The 18,157-nt window shown below is 48.2% G+C and overlaps 1 protein-coding gene across 1 annotated transcript in view; it reads left to right on the top strand.

The window, feature by feature from the left end:
• KANK4 (KN motif and ankyrin repeat domains 4) overlaps window positions 1-18,157 on the top strand; it is a 31,565-nt gene that overhangs the window by 4,706 nt on the left and 8,702 nt on the right. The window contains exons 2-7 of the mRNA XM_028106837.2: window positions 1,921-3,873; window positions 5,215-5,326; window positions 7,997-8,215; window positions 10,100-10,187; window positions 12,609-12,828; window positions 16,186-16,328. Of these exons, the coding sequence (XP_027962638.2) occupies window positions 1,921-3,873; window positions 5,215-5,326; window positions 7,997-8,215; window positions 10,100-10,187; window positions 12,609-12,828; window positions 16,186-16,328 (2,735 nt within the window). The remainder of the gene's footprint in view (window positions 1-1,920; window positions 3,874-5,214; window positions 5,327-7,996; window positions 8,216-10,099; window positions 10,188-12,608; window positions 12,829-16,185; window positions 16,329-18,157) is intronic.

Here is an 18,157-nt window from a genome sequence, read left to right on the forward strand (position 1 = left end):
GTTTATTTTATGCCCAATCTTATGTCACTTTTGTGAAGTCATCCCTCTCCTCCCAAGGCAGAATTAACCTCCTGAATAAACTGGGAAAATAAGTCAAGAAGGCTGTCTTTTGGGCACGTATCTGTTACCGTCCTTGGCACACATGTTGTACCTACTGGTGTTTCTCCTACTTGACCATACATTTTTTTTTTTTTTTTTGAGGGCAGGGCTGTTCCTGATTTATCTTTGTGTCCTTAGGATCTAGCTTAGCAACCAACACATAGGTCCGCAAAAAAAACAGTGGTTGAAGTGAGCAAATTGAATTACTACTATTTTGTAATTTTGCCCACAGGGCCCATTACCCTTGGAACCAAGCAGTCAGTCAGTCACAGAGAATTTATGGAGCTCCTCCTGTGTGCCCAGGCAAAGCAGCTTCCATTATGGGGCTTCATAATGGAGCTACCACAGAGAGGCCCTTTGTGTTTCCACAAAGATAATAACTACAATATTGAGTACACATGGATGTTCATCATTGTTCAAAGCACTTTATATGTATAAATTAATCAGTTCTCACAAGATTCTCACCTTGCTGTTAGTATTCCGACTGTATAGATGATGAGACATAGGGAGGCTAAGTAATTTCCCCAAGAGCCGAAATACAGACCAGGCTTTTGAATCTGCATTCTTGATCTCTGTGCTGCCCACTAATGTGCTCTCCTGAGCTAAGCATTTTGGGAGCATGTTTAGCAGAATGTCACAGAGATAATAAGGGGGATTACCTGAGAACAGACTGTTTAACCTGAAGAAGAGACTACTTGGAGACAAGTCCTACGGATTCAGTCAAAGGACTGACTTGTTCTCAGCGTCCTCTGCCGGAGTCAAGAAAACCACTGGTGCCTTGGCGTGAGGGAGAACTTTCTCACCACAATGTCCCCTGACAGTCTGGGCTGCCCTGAAAAGTCATGAGTCCCACTTCTCTTGGAGGACATAGGCCAGTGTCCCTTTGATATGGCCTTGTCCCTGACCACCTTTTATCCAGTCTGTGAAGAATGTGGTATTTCCTCACTTGCCATGAGTTTTTGTTTTTTAAATATTTTTATTTATTTATTTGATAGAGAGAAATATAGCAAGAGAGGGAACACAAGCAGGGGGAGTGGGAGAGGGAGAAGCAGGCTTCCCGCTGAGCAGGGAGCCTGACATGGGGTTCGATCCCAGGACCCTGGGATCATGACCTGAGCCGAAGGCAGACACTTAATGACTAAGCCGCCCAGGCGCCCCTTGACATGAGTTTTTGAAAGTGAGGTTCATGTTTGTTAAGCACTAAGCAGTTTTCAGGTGGAAAAGAGCATGGGCTGTGCATGATTACACACGCCAGTTCTCTCTGATCTTCATGTACCTGAGGGCTCACCCAGATGAGGATGCTTACATAATGTAAAAGGCATAACTCCTTGATATCTCTGGCTTCAGCAAGATTTCCTAGTATCCATTTGAATAATGCGAGGTTCTGTCATCATGTCGAGGCAATTGTGTACCTTATCCTTCAAAACCCTCAATATTCATAATTGCCAATTAGTACCCCGATCTGGCAGATTCCTGGCCACTTCAGTTCAGTCATTACATGACTCAAACCCAGAAAAACAGTACGAGACTATTTTTTTTGCTGGCCTGCTGGGAGATTCCACAGCAATAACTGAGATGAATACTGCAAATTGGAAACTATTTCCTCTACCTGTTTCCTTGCAGACATTGGCTAAGTACACACTGATTTAATAACCTGGATTCTCAGCATTGCCAGAAGACTGTGAGCATCTCAGCTTAATTTAGAGGCAGGGACATTTAGGAGAAGTCTCTCGCGAGAGCATTAAGTCTAAATCACACATATTAGGCCTCACCACCCATAATTCTTATTAACATTGTGCTTCCTTTTTACATGTCTCCCAGCCAAAGACCAGTCCTCTCAGGGGGATGAAGAGAAAGGCCCTCCAAAGAGCCACCCCTACTCTGTGGAGACCCCGTATGGCTTTCATCTGGACCTGGACTTCCTCAAGTACGTGGATGACATTGAGAAGGGAAACACCATCAGAAGGATTCCTATCCACAGAAGGGCCAAGCAGGCCAAGTTCAGCACTTTGCCTCGAAACTTCAGCCTTCCTGACAGCAGGGCTCGCCCCCATGCTGCTCTTCCCCACCAAAACTTGTCCCCAGTGGTGCTGAAGAAGGTGTCGCTGGGGACAGAGGAGCGAGCCCAGTCGCTGCCCCCTGGTGAACACCCACAAGCCTCTGCCAGTGGGAGTGAGGTGAGCTACCACAGGAAGGCCCTACTGGCGGAGACAGCCAGATATTTGGAGGCTGTTGCGCCCGGGGAGGCAGAACCAGCCCCCGGGAGTGGACGGCCCCAGCTCTTGAGAGCGTCCAGCATGCCAGCCACACTGCAACAAAACAGGGCCTCAGAGGACTCAAGCCTAAACTCAGGTCCCCCCACACCTCCAGCCCTCCCTCCACTTCAGGGTGAAGGCAGTGTCTGTGAAGGCGCCTTTGGCCCTGCAGATGGATTTGCAGGTTTTCAGAACTCCACCCCACGAGCAACAACCCAACCCAAAGTCAGAGAGTTTGGGGACGTGGTGCCAGGGATTCCAGAGCTGGTCCAGGAGGGCACCGAGCCTCCCGAGGACGAAGATGAAGAGGAGGCTCCAAATCCCCTCTCTCTCCCAAGTCCTCCCTTCTTATCTGAGGATGCACTTGTCGTTCTGGAGGATGAAGAAGACGAACACAAAACCAGAGAAGCAGAGGTGGTGGTCACCCCTGGCTCCCCAACACCCAGCCCCCCACCGCTGCCATCACCCATTCCTGAGAATGAGTTCCCCCTAGAAGAAATCGAGCTCAACATCAGCGAGATCCCACCCCCACCACCTGTGGAGATAGATGTGAGGAGCATTGGCATCCGGGTCACGGAGGAAAGCCTGGGCCTCCCTGCAGTGGATCCTGGAAGCATCTCCAGCCTGAAGCAACGGCTCTCTGCCCTCGAGGGTGAGCTGTCTGGAAGAACCAAGGAAGTGGCCCAGGTCAGAGCTGCCCTCCAGCAGCAGGAGGAGGAAATCAAGGCCAGAGGGCAGAGGATTCAAGAGCTAGAGCACACTATAGCTCGACTGGCAGAAAAGCTTAGCCACGAGAACACCAGAGCACAGAACACCAGAGACACTCGGGGCCACACTGACGCTATGGTCAACACTGACCCCCTCCATGGACTCTTGCCCAGGGAGTCCTGTGACAAGAGCACTGAGGTCAACCTTCTGGGCAGCACAGGATCTGAAAGCTGGAGGGCCAGAGGAGAGGAGAATGGCCTCTTAGTGGGGCAGGCCAGCCACAAACGGGGGGATCAGAGCCCAGCAGAATTCATGCCACCACCACAGCTGTCACTGCCACAAGGAGCCGAGGTGGTCCTCGCCCCCTCTTTACCTAGCTGCCTCTCCACTGAGCTGAGGATCGAAGAAGCAGGCTCTGAGCAGGAGGGAAGCCCTCAGGTGGGAGCCGAGGGTCTGGGCAGGGGAACAGGGCGCTCTTCATGGAGCAGCGACAGAAAGACGCCCCCAGCAGGGCGAGAGGAGACCAGTTCAGAGCTGCCAGGGAAGGAGCGCCCGGGGAGGCCACCAAGCTCGCCCACAGATGCCACTATCGGCCAATACGTTAAGAAGATCCAGGAACTCCTGCAGGAGCAGTGGAGCTGCCTGGAGCACGGGTACCCGGAGCTGGCCAGCGCCATCAAGCAGCCCGCCTCCAAGCTCAGCAGCATCCAGAGCCAGCTGCTGAGCTCCCTTAACCTGCTGCTATCTGCCTACTCGGCCCACACTCCACCCCAGAGGGAGCCCCCGGCCCCCTCTGCCTCCCCGCCGATGGGTAAATACGGGTGCCCAAGGCGGGGAGCCATTTCTCCTTTACCTCATGAGTCAAAGGGAATAAGGATTTGAATTGCATGCATATATTTTTCAAAAGGTTCAAGCACCTCCAGGAACCCAGTGGAAGAAACACCAATCTATGTAACAGTGGAGGCCCTGTGCCCCTACTCTTGTCCTGGCTCTAAGGCTTGGACTGCAGGGCCACCACATATAAGCTGGCACAGATAGCACAGGGCACAAAGATGCTGGCCAGGATAGGCACCACGGGGGCCTAAATTCAGCCCCCACTCCCTTGCCAAGTCTGCAGCACCGTGTCCACCCGGGCAGCGCTCATTTCTCACTTGCGTTGCACAAAGACAATGTCTAGGGCAAGAACGGCCCTGGCTGTGTGTGCTCTAAACCTCAGCCTCCCTTCATTGTTTCCTGGGCTCTTGCCTTCCTGTGGTCCTCTCTGGTTCTTGCATTTAGAGGTTTGCTCTAGCCTGGTTTTGAAGGAGCACTGTATTGAGATCTGAAATATTTCACTGAATAGTTTCTGTGCGTGCGTGCGTGCATGCGTGTGTGTGTGTGTGTGTGTGTGTGTGTGTGTGTGTGTGTGTGTGTGTGTAGGAGAGAGACGGAATGCTACATGTGGAAGTCAACCCTTGGGCTGAGCAGCACTTCTCTTGTAACAGATCACACACTCCTTTCTGTTGAGTAAAGTGGAACCATATTTTGCTTTGCTCAACGAGCAGTGTGCAAGTCTGCTTCCTGCTGCAGATCACGAATGAGTTGCTTTTTTCATTATTTCGGTGCTAATTCCAGTCTTGCCCATTGGAAAATGCCTCCTATACCTTTGAGCACAGCAAAAAAGACGTGCTCTTGCTCATGCGCCTGCCATGCCTACCCCACATCCCAGGTGTCACGTGGCACGTAAGCCAGGAAAGACCACGGAGGTGCCCTCGGGCCCAGGTGGGCATGGGAACAGGAGTCGTGTGTATGGGGTTCTGCGCCTGCCCTGCCGTTCACTGAGCAAGTCTGAGCCTCAGATTTCCCCTCGCTAAGACAGGGACAGTGATGGCACACGCACCACATGGCTCTTCTGGAAGAGTGCTCCAGGAACTCCACTCTGTCATCCACACACAGAGGGGCTTGTGAACAGGGACAGTTGGGCTGGTGTTGACCAGAAGGCCGGGCCTCCTCAAGACCTTCACAATATCTGATTTACATGATCTAGATCTCTGTCCCTTTCTCCCTCCGCGCATGCCTTCGGCCTGTCTCCCCTCAAAGCAAGAGTCCCGGTTTTGCTGCATTCTGGGGCATCCCCAAGATCATTCTAACCTGTGATGTTGTGTCTACCTAGAGATCTCCCCGTCGACCAGCCTTAAATCCATAATGAAAAAGAAAGACTATGGCTTCCGTGCAGGAGGTAATGGGACCAAAAAGAACCTTCAGTTTGTTGGGGTTAACGGTGGGTAAGCATCGCTCGTGAAGCCCAGACTGCCCCCCTCCACACTACCTATCCTGCTGTGGTCCTTAGCACTCGCTTTTCCTAGGGGGAAGCATCTGGTTTCCATTTTTCTTCAAGGGAATTAACGGCCCTTGAAAACTCCCATCTTGGGTTTGCATGTGTTTGGCTCCTTGCCAGCTGTGGTGGTCTGTTGGATCCTGTGCTTTTAATGTCTCGGCTTTGGTGTCCCTGGGGACAGGGTTCCAGGTGGCTTCTGGGAGTTTGGGGAGCACATGGGCCCTTTACAGAAGACATTTAATCTGAACCACAAGAGTGAAAGCAGGACAAACTCTTAATTTGTTGAACTTCAAATTTCACCCATTTATTTTTTTTTCTTCCTTTTACTAACTTACTGCAAACCAAACCAGCATTTTTTAGGATGAAGAAAAACAACCAAGGTCTATTGACTTGGAACATGAAGCAAACCTTATATATTCTAGAGAGTAAATCACTGGATTTAGAATGTTTTCTAAATCAGTCATTCAACAAACATTTATTAAATGCCAACAAATGTGTTAGGTGTCAGGGATAAAGAAGTCAAATAAATCCTTGGTCCCTGCCTTTAGCTCATAGTTTGGACAGGGCAGAGATAGGACAAGAAGTAAAGAGAAAACACCAATCTGCTGAGATGAATTCTAGTGAAGAAGAGAGTGTGGGCCCAAAGGAGGGGCACCGGACCCAGCCAGTGGTGGGCCCCGGAGGTCGGAACCCCTGCTAGTTTGGGTCAGACCAGAAGGGAGACACCAGATTTAAAGAAGGGTGACATCACTGTTGCAGGCTCTGTGAGGAAAACGTCAGAAATAACGACATGGGATGTCACAGGAGAGTCGCTGTTGCCATTCCCACTAACGTCAGACTCTGTGAACCCAGGAGAAGCAGGTCCTATCCCTCCCCTGCCCCCGGCAGTGCCCGCCCCGGGCCCAAACCTGGAAGTCCATCCGTAGCTATTGCTGGCCCCATTGTCTACCATCGACTCCCGCCTGTCTTCCCTAAAATGTGCCAAGTGAGGCCCATCGTGGGGCCCTTGCATTTGCTGTCTGTCCTTCCGACTGTCTCCCCACCGCCCTTAAAGTGCCCTTGTCCCAGATATTCTTCAGTATTTGTCACTTTAGTGCAATGGTTCTCAACCTTGGCCACACCTTGGAAACCCTGAGGGAGCTTTAAACATACCAGTGCCTGAGTTCCCCCCCCACCCCCCAAAACTCCGGCTTCATTAGGCTGGGGTGCTGTGCAGATATTGGGAATGTATACACCCTCAAGTGATTATAATGTGCAGCCAAGGTGAAAAACTTCTGGTCTAATTAACATAGGCCCTCCACCCATTACTCTAGTCCATGGTCCTTTATTATTTTATTCATTGTTCTTATCACTATCTAATTATCTTGTTTACATGTTTGTTTTCTGTTTTTCTCTACTAGCAATAGAAGCTCAATTAGGACAGGGGCTTTGGTATAGCATTAAGAACAGAGTGTGGCACACAGTAGGTGCTCAATAAATTTCTGTGGAATGATTGAATGGACTTCCAGGTGAAGTTTTTATGGAAGCAACTGTAAGAGAAGAACTGCTTGGTAAACATAATGTGTCCCCCCTTCTCTTAGTCACAAAAGCAAAAGGTTGTTCCAAGCACAACAGAGGAAGAAATATCTGTGGTTTAAACAAGACAGAATATGAGCATGCCAAGGAGCAGCCTGGCTCTGCAAATCCAGTGAGCATGGGGGCCTTACATAGGGGCCAGCATCCAGAGAAAGGGCCTAAGGGGGTTCAATGGAAGCTGTGGCCACTGGTCTCCCCTGGTCTCTGTGGCAGTGTTCAATGGCCCCAGAGCCTGAAATTTTCATCTTAACTGCAGGATCCTCTAACAGGGGGTCTCCTGTTGACCATCAGCAGAAGGATCCATAAATCTGCCGGGACTTCCCTCTGTGGTCTGCCACCTCAATGGAGTCGCACAAAACTGAACCTAAGGATCACTGCTGGGGAGGGTGGGCCACGAGGCAAGGGGGCCATGCCCTTGCTTTTGCTGTTGCAAGCAGTAGCTGAATAGGCCTCAGCCAGGACACGCAGATGCTGGGTTCAGGCACCCGTCAGACTGTTCATGTTTCCTACGGAACACTGCTGGGAAGAGACATAGATGGGTCCTCCCATGTCAGATGTAAGCCTGGCTGGAACAGGGGGGGCGAAAGGGAAGCTTCACAATCACCCAGAGACGTGAAGATCTGTCCATCAACTCCCAAGAATTCAGGGTGGGAGTGGGGGCCGTTTGCCTACATCTGGGCCCCTCTAGACAACACGTTAGGACCCCAGAAGCAAATGCTTTTGTGAGAATCTTGGATGGCTTATCTGGATCATCCGAATGCACAGGCCAATTAGGGCATGGGCTATTTGTGTGTTCCCTGCAAACAGCTTAATTATCTTTTCTCCCCACATGGCGTCCGGTGTCAGGCCACAGCTCTTGACCACACCTTTCTCTGACGTAAGGTTCCTGGGAGTCCCCTCACCCAGGCGTGCCGATACAGAGAATGGAGGATGTGGTTAGCAAGCTGGGGATTATTATCTGAAGCCCACCTGGTTCTTATTTGTGTTGATCTGGACACCGGGCAGGAAACACAGAATGAGTGATCTTTGTCTCCTTCTCCAGCTACGAGACCACCTCAAGTGAGGAGACCAGCGGTGAGGACACCTCCCCGGAAGAAGTGTCAGACAGCGAGGCCGAGAAGAAATGTGATGGCCCAGAACACAGGCGTGGTAAGGAGGCCCACCCTGCCTACAAGGCTGGGCTGAGCATCCCTGAGGGCACCAGCACCACAGGCCAGGAAAGTGGGCCTGGGGAAGAAGTCCCCCATCCCAAGGCTGAGAGGTGAGTCAGATGGGTACAGATGGGGGCACCTGATCTCTGGGAAAGAGCAAGGGCACTTCTTCATTCTTTTATTCTATTATATTTGTTCATTTGTTCATTTGTTCATTCATCTTTCTATCCATTCACCAGTGTTTCCGGAGTTTCTGATCTATGCTAGGCACAGATGTAACTCCTGCCTTCGTGGGATATACTGTCACACACAGAGCTCTACCTGTCAAGCTAACATCGTCCCGGGCCTGGAAGTGTGAAGGACTTTACATGGACTATAATCCTTTTAATTATCCTGCAAAGTAGAAATTATTATAATCCCCACTTTACAGATGTGGAAAAGAGACTTAGAGAAGTTAAGGGACACAGCTGTGTGGGGCTTCTGACCCAGGTCTTGTCTGATTCTCACCCACGTGCTTTCCTGCCTCTCCCGTTGGCCATGTTTTTTCCATATATTTTTTTATTTTTATTAACATATAATGTATTCTTTGTTTCAGGGGTACAGGTCTGTGATTCATCAGTCTTACACAATTCACAGTGCTCACCATAGCACGTACCCTCCCCGGTGTCCATCACCCAGCCACCCCATCCCTCCCACCCCCCACCACTCCAGCAACCCTCAGTTTGTTTCCTGAGATTAAGAGTCTCTTACGGTTTGTCTCCCTCTCTGGTTTCATATTGTTTCATTCTTCCCTCCCTTCCCCTATGATCCTCTGTCTTGTTTCTCAAACTCCTCATATCAGTGAGCTCATATGATAATTGTCTTTTCCTGTTGGCCATGTTGACATAACCCCATCTTTTAAAGAGATGCGAGGTCATGTCACCTGATGAAAAGCAGCCCTGTCTTTGAGGCTGGACACACTTGGGTTCAAATCCCATGTCTGCCACCATGTTCCTTTACATAAGGTGCCTAAATTGTACTTGCCTCCAATTCTTCATCTGTAGTATGTGGGTAGCAGCCACCTGATAGGTTTGATCTGGGGACTGGATAAGAAAAAGCATGTAAAATGCCTAACACAGTGCCTGCCATAGACCAGGCTCTCAAGAAATAGTAGAGGGGAGCCTGGGGGGCTCAGTCAGTTAAAGTGTCTGACTCTTGACCTCAGCTCAGGTCCTGATCTCAGGGTCATGAGTTTAAGTGCCACATTGGGCTCCATGCTGCGTGTTGAGGCTACTTAAAAGAAGAAGAAAAACAAGTAGTAGAAATAAGGAGAGTAAGTCCCATTACCAACATCACCCCCCTCAGCGGGGTGGTGGGGGAGTGACGAGCAGTGAATGGGACTCACTGGTAAGCAGGTCCACAGGGCTGCTCAACATGGCAGCACTATACAGACATGCTGAGGGCAGAGCTTCCTGGTGACCAGTGCCATCAAGTCCCACCCCAGGATGGTCTGTCTGCTCTTACACTGACACAGGAAGAGCGCCCAGCACCGAGAGCACCCCAGCTTAACTGAGTTTCATTGTATTGACTCTATTAGCATTGATGGTATCCTTCATGAAAGAATAACCTGGAAAAAATTGCTGGTAGGGATTGGGTTCTCTGGATTTTTCAAGTCACTTAGGCAGGAAATGTTTTATCCAAAGTCAGGAAGACAGCCTTCCCTCTTCCCAGCATGTCAGGAATTGCAGTTAGTCCTATGGCCCCCAGAATGCTTTGGTGATCTGCTCCCGCCTCCTGAAAACAGCAGGATAAAAAGGGCAATGTGCTTGACTCACTCTTCAGCAGAGTTCAGAGGCCAAGCCTTGTCAGGAGGCTGCATTCAGCGGAATGCTCCTTGCCTGGGAAGTGGCCCAGTGTGGGTGCTTTAGCTGCTGAGAATCGAAAGTCAAGCTACGGGATTACTTTCTTTTATATTAATATGAAAACTGATATATATATGTATTTTTTTTCTTTAGATATAAACCCTCAGAAGAATTCCTCAACGCATGCCGGGCATTGAGCCAATATCTGCCAGAAACTGGGGCCACCACCAACCAACTCTTGGTACTGTGATTTTTCACTGTCATGGAAGGATGTCCCTACTGTTTAAGCTGTTAGTTCTGACTGGGTGACTTTGGTCCCTTGCCTGAGGCAGCGGTGTGGATGTGCATGGAATCCCTTTCCTCTGGGTGCCCTCCTTTGCCCAAACTCTGCTGCTGGGGTGATGATAATTATGCTGGAAGACAGGACCTGATGCATATGCATCAGGGAGCAGCCTGGCGCTCAGAGGCACTACGGAGCGTTATCAGGCATTGCACCTGGAAGTCCAGCATAAAACTGTATGTGGCTTCAAAACCAAACCAAACCGTGTGTGGCTTGGGCTCAAAATCACCTCACAACTGGAGAGAACTATGGGCAGAGTGAAGAGTATATGGAATGGGAACCGGGGGTTCTAGTCACCGGACAGCTGCTAGTGAGATATTGAGCAAGTCATTTCACCGCTCAGAGCTTGTTTCCTCATTAAGAAAATGAAGGTGGGTGGTGGGCAGTATGTCTTCATTACCCTCAAGCCCTGGTATTTAATTCTGTAGTCTTTACTATGTGTGTGTGTTTTTTTTTTAAGATTTTATTCATTTATTTGTCAGAGAGAGAGAGAGCACAAGCAGGGGGAGCAATAGGCGGAGGGAGAAGCAGGCTCTCCGCTGAGCAAGGAGCCCGATGCGGGACTCGATCTCAGGACTCTGGGATCATGACCCGAGCCAAAGGCAGATGCTTAGCCGACTGAGCCACCCAGGCGTCCCTTTACTGTGTTTTTTTGTCACGAACCTCTGGGTCAAGAGACCAAAAGCAAAAAAAAAAAAAATATCCGCTTGCTCCTTAACACCTTCGTGGCCCACAAGGAATTAAACATGTAGCCATTAGGTTTTACTTTTATTCAAGAGATCCTGGCACAGACACGTATTCCCAATTCAGGAGAGCCAACCTGTCAGTGAGGCCCTGACATCTAACAGCCTATAAGCATTTTTAAAGCCCATTTTGTTCTCCTTTGCAGAAGGGCCTTAGGGGTAAAAAAGCAATTAATTCAGCCCAACCCATTTTGATTATTTTATCTTAGCTGATTTTGCAAAACAAAAACAAAAACAACCAGTATGTGATGTGAATGTTGATCGAAACTCCTGTTACTTAATCTTAAATGAATTATGGAATTAAGCTTTATGTTCCTTAATATTAGGATCTTTCTCCAGATTCTCCTGAAGATTCCACAGGAAAGGGAGATATTCTGATATATAAAGTGTTTCAGCCACAAAAGATTCCACTGTTTCTGCGTAGAAAAGTGATAGGGGAGGGAAGTCTGGCTGGCTCAGTTGGTAGAGCATGCAACTCTTATCTCGAGGTTGTGAGTTCAAGCCCCAGGTTGGGCATAGAGTTTACTTAAAAATAAAATTAAAATTAAAAAGAAAAGAAAAGCAATAGAGGATGTGCAAACCTGACACCACACCCATATTAGGATCAAAGTACCCCTTCCCCCACCCCACCTTAGAGACAAAGCAGGTTGTACAAGGGCCTCACTCTATAGAGCCAATGGGAGGTTAGGGACCCAGCCCTGTTTCATTCCCATTTTGTAGATGGGACAGGTAAGGTTCAAAAAGACTATATCACTTCGAAGGTCACACAGGTGAGCTGGGACTTAAGCCTGGCCACATGGGTTTAGTGACTCCAAATCCAGTTCCTTTCCAGAATGAGTGTGAAATCACATCGCCACACTTTCTCCTCCCCTTCAGATAAATAACTTAAACATGTTCTATTTTAAACATGTAGGTCATATAACACACAGAGTTGATGTCATTCACTCTGGTTCCTCATTCATGGTTCCAAAGGAGCTACATACTGCAGATAGTGGGGTCCCGCCATGGGTTGTTAAACCATTTTCTCTGAAGGTTCTAGCAAAGCTTAAAAGCCAAAAATAATTCAAGCACAGCTGTTTGGGTTTTATTTCTAGCATCAGTTGGGCATGTTGTTTATCTTAGGCTTTCAGCATGCGTCTTCCCCATTAGTAAAATGTTGTGACTTGCTAGCCATGCCTATTAAGAACACACAAAAGTCCTGGTAGGGTCCAGGCTGAGGTCAACATAGGCCGGCTATATGTGTGTGAAAGACAGGGCCTTGGTTATGCTGTATGTACAGGGGTTTGATCTAAACACACGGTAGATTCAAAGTGTCACCTGGAAAAACGCTTTGTCACTGGTATTGTTTGCTCTCCCAGACCTCTTTCTACCTCACATGGGGGGCTGTTCGCACAGGTTCCAACCCACCTCCTGCCCCAGCTCTGACCCCTCCAGGAGTAGGTCACGTGGAGTTAGAGGGAGCTGAGGGGACAGAGGTGGACGCATCCAAAGCTGACTTCTTCCAGTGGAAGCTAACAGCCCAGCTGGAGCCCCCCAAGCCAGGTGACCTCCTGGATTTGGAATCTGTTGGTTATTTCAGAGGCAGCGCTTGAACACCCTCCGTCAAGAGTGGTTCCGCGTCTCCAGCCGGAAGTCTTCGAGCCCTGCTGTGGTGGCTGCCTACCTCCGAGGGGTCCAGCCCCACTCCCCACACTTCCTGCAGCTGCTGGTGAACTTGGCTGATGGCAATGGGAACACGGCCCTTCACTACAGCGTGTCCCACTCCAACTTCTCTGTGGTGAAGCTGCTGCTGGAGACAGGTCAGAAATGGTTGTGTCTGCTCAGTCTGGGTCCCTCCTTGAGGGGCCATTTTGGTATCCACTTCCTTCCAGCATGAGACTCTTCACTGTCCTGAGCTCCTGCTGTATTCTAGTACTGGACTAGACCACCATGCCTTTATCATGGCACTTATTCTTCACAACACCCTTGTGATGGAGGTGTCATTATCCTCATGTTGTGCGGGACAACATCACGCAGCCTAGGAGTGACGGTGCGGACAGATGGGTGATGGGGCTGGCTGAAGGCGTGTCCAGGCCCAATGGCATCTGTGAGTTTAGGAAGGTTGTATGAGGGATATCTAGGAGGGTACCAATAACAGATATAAAACCCCAAATGATCTCCATGGATTAGGCCCTCTGCTGAGCACTTGGCATGTGAGATCTTGTTTAATCCTCAAAACTCCTGTTAAGAGGGATGATTATCCCTGTTTTATAGATGATGAAAGTGAAAGTGATGCTCAGAAAAGTCAACAGACTTGTGTGATCCTGAGAGCACGCAATGACTCAATGTGTTGCTGGGGTTTAAAGGTGATACCATTGGTTTGTTCTTCTCATTCCCGGCATCCAGGAATTGGAGCACGTGTTAGATCTGTAACCCTTATTTAGGAGGCTGGAGGAGGAGTTTAAATGAGCATAAGGAAGTCTGAATTCCAGATCCAACAGCTTTCCCCCAACTTGGATCTTATCCACCTTTGCTTAAATGCCTCCCACAGCTTTCCATTGCTCTAAGAATGAAAGGCAGCTTCCTCAGCCTGGCCTTCGGGAATCCCGGATGGCCTGGCTCCCGCCTGCATTTGCTACCTCAATCATCACCATGTAGCCCCCTTCCATCCACTCCAGTCACATGGCCTCCCACTCACCAAGTTCATTCCCTCCGTAGGACTGCTGCCTTCTCTTTCTGTCTGAATCCTTCTCCCTGAAGCCCTTCTCAGTCCTGGCTCCTTCTCATCACTCCAGTTCTCCAAAATTCTGTTAGGCAGCGTTGAGGGCTTTTTACCTGAATGGAAGGGTGATGTACCTAATGACAGCCTAAAACTTTCTGCTTTCCACACCATCAGAGGAAGATAAAGTCACAACTCTAACATTGAGCCAATTGTACTCGATTTCAGTTCTTCATGGATTCATGGACACCATAAAAGGGGTAGCTCAATTGAGAAAGGCACATAATTAAATGGAACATACCTCTGTGTTCTGTGCATGTAGAGCCTCATCTTGAAGCAGCTTGGACTTGAAGCCGGTTAGAAGTTCTCCTGGTGGGCCAGGCCAGGCCAGAGAACAGGCGGCCTAAGCTTTGGTTGTTACGCATTTCTGCTGGTGTTGACTGAGAATCCATTCGGTTTTCCTCAACCCTAAAGTGATCTGGAAGCTTTCTGTTTATCATACTGATACAGCTAAAATAGCCATAAGCATAAAGTATGAAGGGGAGCTGGAGAATGGGGTGAAGTACCATTACTTTCCTTCACTGTAGAAGGCCTGTTGAGGAGGGCATATTGGTCACACTCTGAAACCTAGGCACGCAGTTGTGAGGCATTCAGAAAGCACATTACAAACCATAAGGGGCTACACAGAAGTGACTCATCATGATTGAGTATAGAGCCAACAGGTGCACCTCCGCCACCTAAGTCCTTAGTGATGCACCTTTATTTTGCCAGAACGCCACTACAGAGGAGAAGGCTTGTGGAATTGGAGCATGCTCAGTCAAGAGCCTTTCCCCTCGCCTACAGGGACGGTTGGCTCACTCCCTGGTGGCTGCTCAGAAGCATCTGCTGTGAAAGCCCTGGGTCCTCAGCCCCTTTTCTGAGCCCCTGGGCAGGAGTCAGTCCTTAGTCTACTGAGTTATAAGTCATGTTTCTGAAGAGACTAAAGAGAACTGTAACCTGAGGACTGTTTACACCTCTTAAAAGCAAACATCAAATAGTCATGAGAATAACAAGGCAATGCAGATATTCCCATCTTTCTCAGGGCAGAGCTGTGAGGCAATGCGTGTGGTTATATTCAGCTTTCATAGCCCAGCTGGTCATGACAGTGGTCAGAATGAATTTTTTTTGTATCCAATGGCATCCTGGTATCACGATGGCACATTTCTGAAAAATTGTTTGAGATGGGGTGGGGGAACTGTCAAACCAATATTGTTTTTTTACCCAAGAACAGAACTCCTAAGTAGCCCAGACATTTTTTCATAAAAAAACAGATTTGTTACAATGAATACCTAAGTCTTCATGAGCAAGTAGCAAGGCTATAAAAACAAGAATACTATTCTGGACAATAATAGTGAAACAGTTAATGCTTATTGAGTGTTTGCTATGTGCTAGGTGCAGTTCTAAGTGCTTTCAATATATTAACTCATTAAATTTCACAGTAACCCCATAGGTTCTATTATCACAGTAACCCCATAGGTTCTATTATTCTCCCCATTTTACAGAGGAAATGCTAAGAAAGGCTAAGTGACTTGATCTACTGAGATAGTTTTTTTATTGTCCAAAAGAGATACGTAGGTTTTTCAGATAAGCAACAGTATGGGGAAGATTTTGTTTACCTCATGGTACTGCCCTTATGGGGTGGGATCGTTTATACAACGGATAACAGGCTGATGATCTCCTATGTTGCCTTTGGTGGAGAGGGATATGAATGCATATCCCTAGGGTTACAAAGCAGACATTTCTTCTGAGTTCTCAACTAATACTTCATCTTAAAAATATGCTATTTTTCATTCTACTGTGAAATGTATTAATATAAAAATGCTTGGAGGCTTTTTTTCTCCCTCCATTTTTCAAACGAAATGGTTATTCCTGGAAGACTTCCTATGTTTATCCTGTGGCATTTTTCAGGCCCCCCGGTACACTGGCCAACATATCACTCGGCCTTTGGGAAAGACCTGAAGACTCAGCCGTCAGCTTAGGAGTTACACACAACATAGGGTAAAACCTAAAATGCACAGCTCTGGGTGCTGTGTGGCCGGGTGAGTGATGGGCTCTAGAGCCAGACAGACCCACGTCCTGGTCTCGTTTCACCTTCACTTGGGCAGTTTATGAAGCTTCAATGACCTTCGGTGTCCAGAACACTGCTTTAGGAAATAATCATGATCATTGCATCCCTTGGCCATCTCTGGACCTACTACCATGGACCTTCTTGCTGGGTAGCTTCAGAAAACTTGTAAAGAAAACTAGCCACTTTTAAAGGCTGCTACAAATGTAAACACTGACTCCACCACTGGGAAGGGACTGTTCTGTACCATGGCCTTTTAACCAGCAGGCAGTTGGCAGATGTTGATCAGGCTAAGCAGAAACTCACTTCTGCTCCCTTGCGAGCTAGTCCAATTGCCCACTGCTCCCCTTGCAGGTGTCTGCAATGTGGACCATCCGAACCGAGCTGGCTATACTGCCGTGATGATCACTCCCTTGGCTTCTGCAGAGACCGACGAAGACATGGCTGTCGTCTGGAAACTCTTAAGAGAAGGAAACGTGAACATCCAAGCTACTCAGGTAGGAGGTGTGAACATGATCCCCTCTTTAATAAATATGGGTACCTCTCAGTTTTATTCTGCCAGTGGGCTGAGAAATTCCACAGAGATCCATGTAGAGTTTTTAACCCAAGAAGGCTGGGCCCTCCAAATGGCATCTGTCCAAAGCCTGTATATTTGGTCTCCTCAAAAGCTTCTGAGATCCAGATAGGCTAGGATGGAGGTCAGTGAGCTTGTCATCTATGTCCTGGTCCACAACTGGGCAAAGTCCCTCTGGATCTGACTTCTTGAACGAAGTGATCCCACAGTTAGCACCAGCAGGAGAAGGCATGAAAAGGCTGAAAGCATTTGCTAGTTGGTTGCACAGGAAGCCCCTGCAGGTGACCCACCTCAATCATGAATTAGAAAACAGTTCAGAGGGTTGGCATGTCTCTGTTCAGCTTCCGGGTCCCTCTACTTGACAACACAGAGTAGGGGTCTGGTCCTTAGCCAGTAGGGCTTTGCGTTAGACAAGGCTCCATAGAGAACAATGGGAACTCTTCAAAAGACCACGTACCCATCTTTGACCAATATGAGAACAACACAGTGCATGCAACTCTCCTTCTCCGTCCCCCACCCTGAGTGATTAGAGATGTAGCCTAACTATCAAGAACTGTGAAGGGTGTGAGATTGTACTCTACCTTAATGTTAACAAGTTAGCATGCTACAGTGTCATGGATGCTGGTAGAAGACATGAAACTCCTGTGCCAGAGACGAAGGAGGGTGTATTATTCACAGCAAGAAGAGTAGTCACAGCATCGGTATTTATACCAGTTCTCTGAGCCCCAATTCCCAATTCCCATAGGGCAGTGTGAGGATGGCCAGATCCCTGTGCATAGAGTGGGTTATATTACTGGATAGGAACCCTGAGCATAGGGAACCTGAATCTTTTATACTGGATAGTGAGTATGTCTGCCCTCTGTTTTGGAGAAGATACTATCTCTCTCCTTCCAAGGCTGTTCACTGTACCAGCATCTTTAAAAAGACTGTCTAAATTATCACGATTTCATTCACATGTGGAATTTAAGAAATAAAAGAGAGGATTATCGGGGAAGGGAGGGAAACTAAAACAAGACGAAAACAGAGAGGGAGACAAACCGTAGGAGACTCCTAATCATAGGAAAGAAACTGAGGGTTGTGGAGGGGAGGGGGATTAAGGTGATGGGCATTAAGAAGGTCATGTGATGTAATGAGCACTGGGTGTTATAAAAGACTGATGAATCACTGACCTCTACCTCTGAAACTAATAATACACTGTATGTTAATTAATTGAATTTAAATAAATTTTTATTTTTATTTTTTTTAAGATTTTTATTTATTTGAGAAAGAGAGAGAGAGAGCATGAGAGGAGAGAGGGTCAGAGGGAGAAGCAGACACCCCACTGAGCAGGGAGCCCGATGTGGGACTTGATCCTGGGACTCCGGAACCATGACCTGAGCCGAAGGCAGTCGCTTAACCAACTGAGCCACCCAGGCGCCCTAAATAAATTTTTAAAAACCCCAAAAATACAAAATAAAAAGACCATGTACAACAGCAAGGCAGGTAATGCCTCATTCACTCACAAGGTGTGGACAAAACTAAGAGACCCATAAAAAAGTGCCTCCCAACAATATATTTAACTCCCCTGTCCACCCCCCGACAAAGTGACTGCAGATGGTAGCCTACCCAGATAGAGTCACTTTGCACACTCCATCTAATAGCAATTCTACTGGTGGCAAGAAACAGACATTTGTAGATCACTTTCTGTTTTTCAAAGTATTTTCACCTAGAGCTCCTACACCACTGGATTTAAAGAGAGCACAAGCAGGGGGA

Source organism: Eumetopias jubatus, unplaced genomic scaffold, assembly GCF_037043125.1.
Source record: "Eumetopias jubatus isolate StellerSeaLion01/CBP00866 unplaced genomic scaffold, mEumJub1_p1.0 scaffold_4, whole genome shotgun sequence".
In the NCBI taxonomy this organism is placed as follows: Eukaryota; Metazoa; Chordata; class Mammalia; order Carnivora; family Otariidae; genus Eumetopias; species Eumetopias jubatus.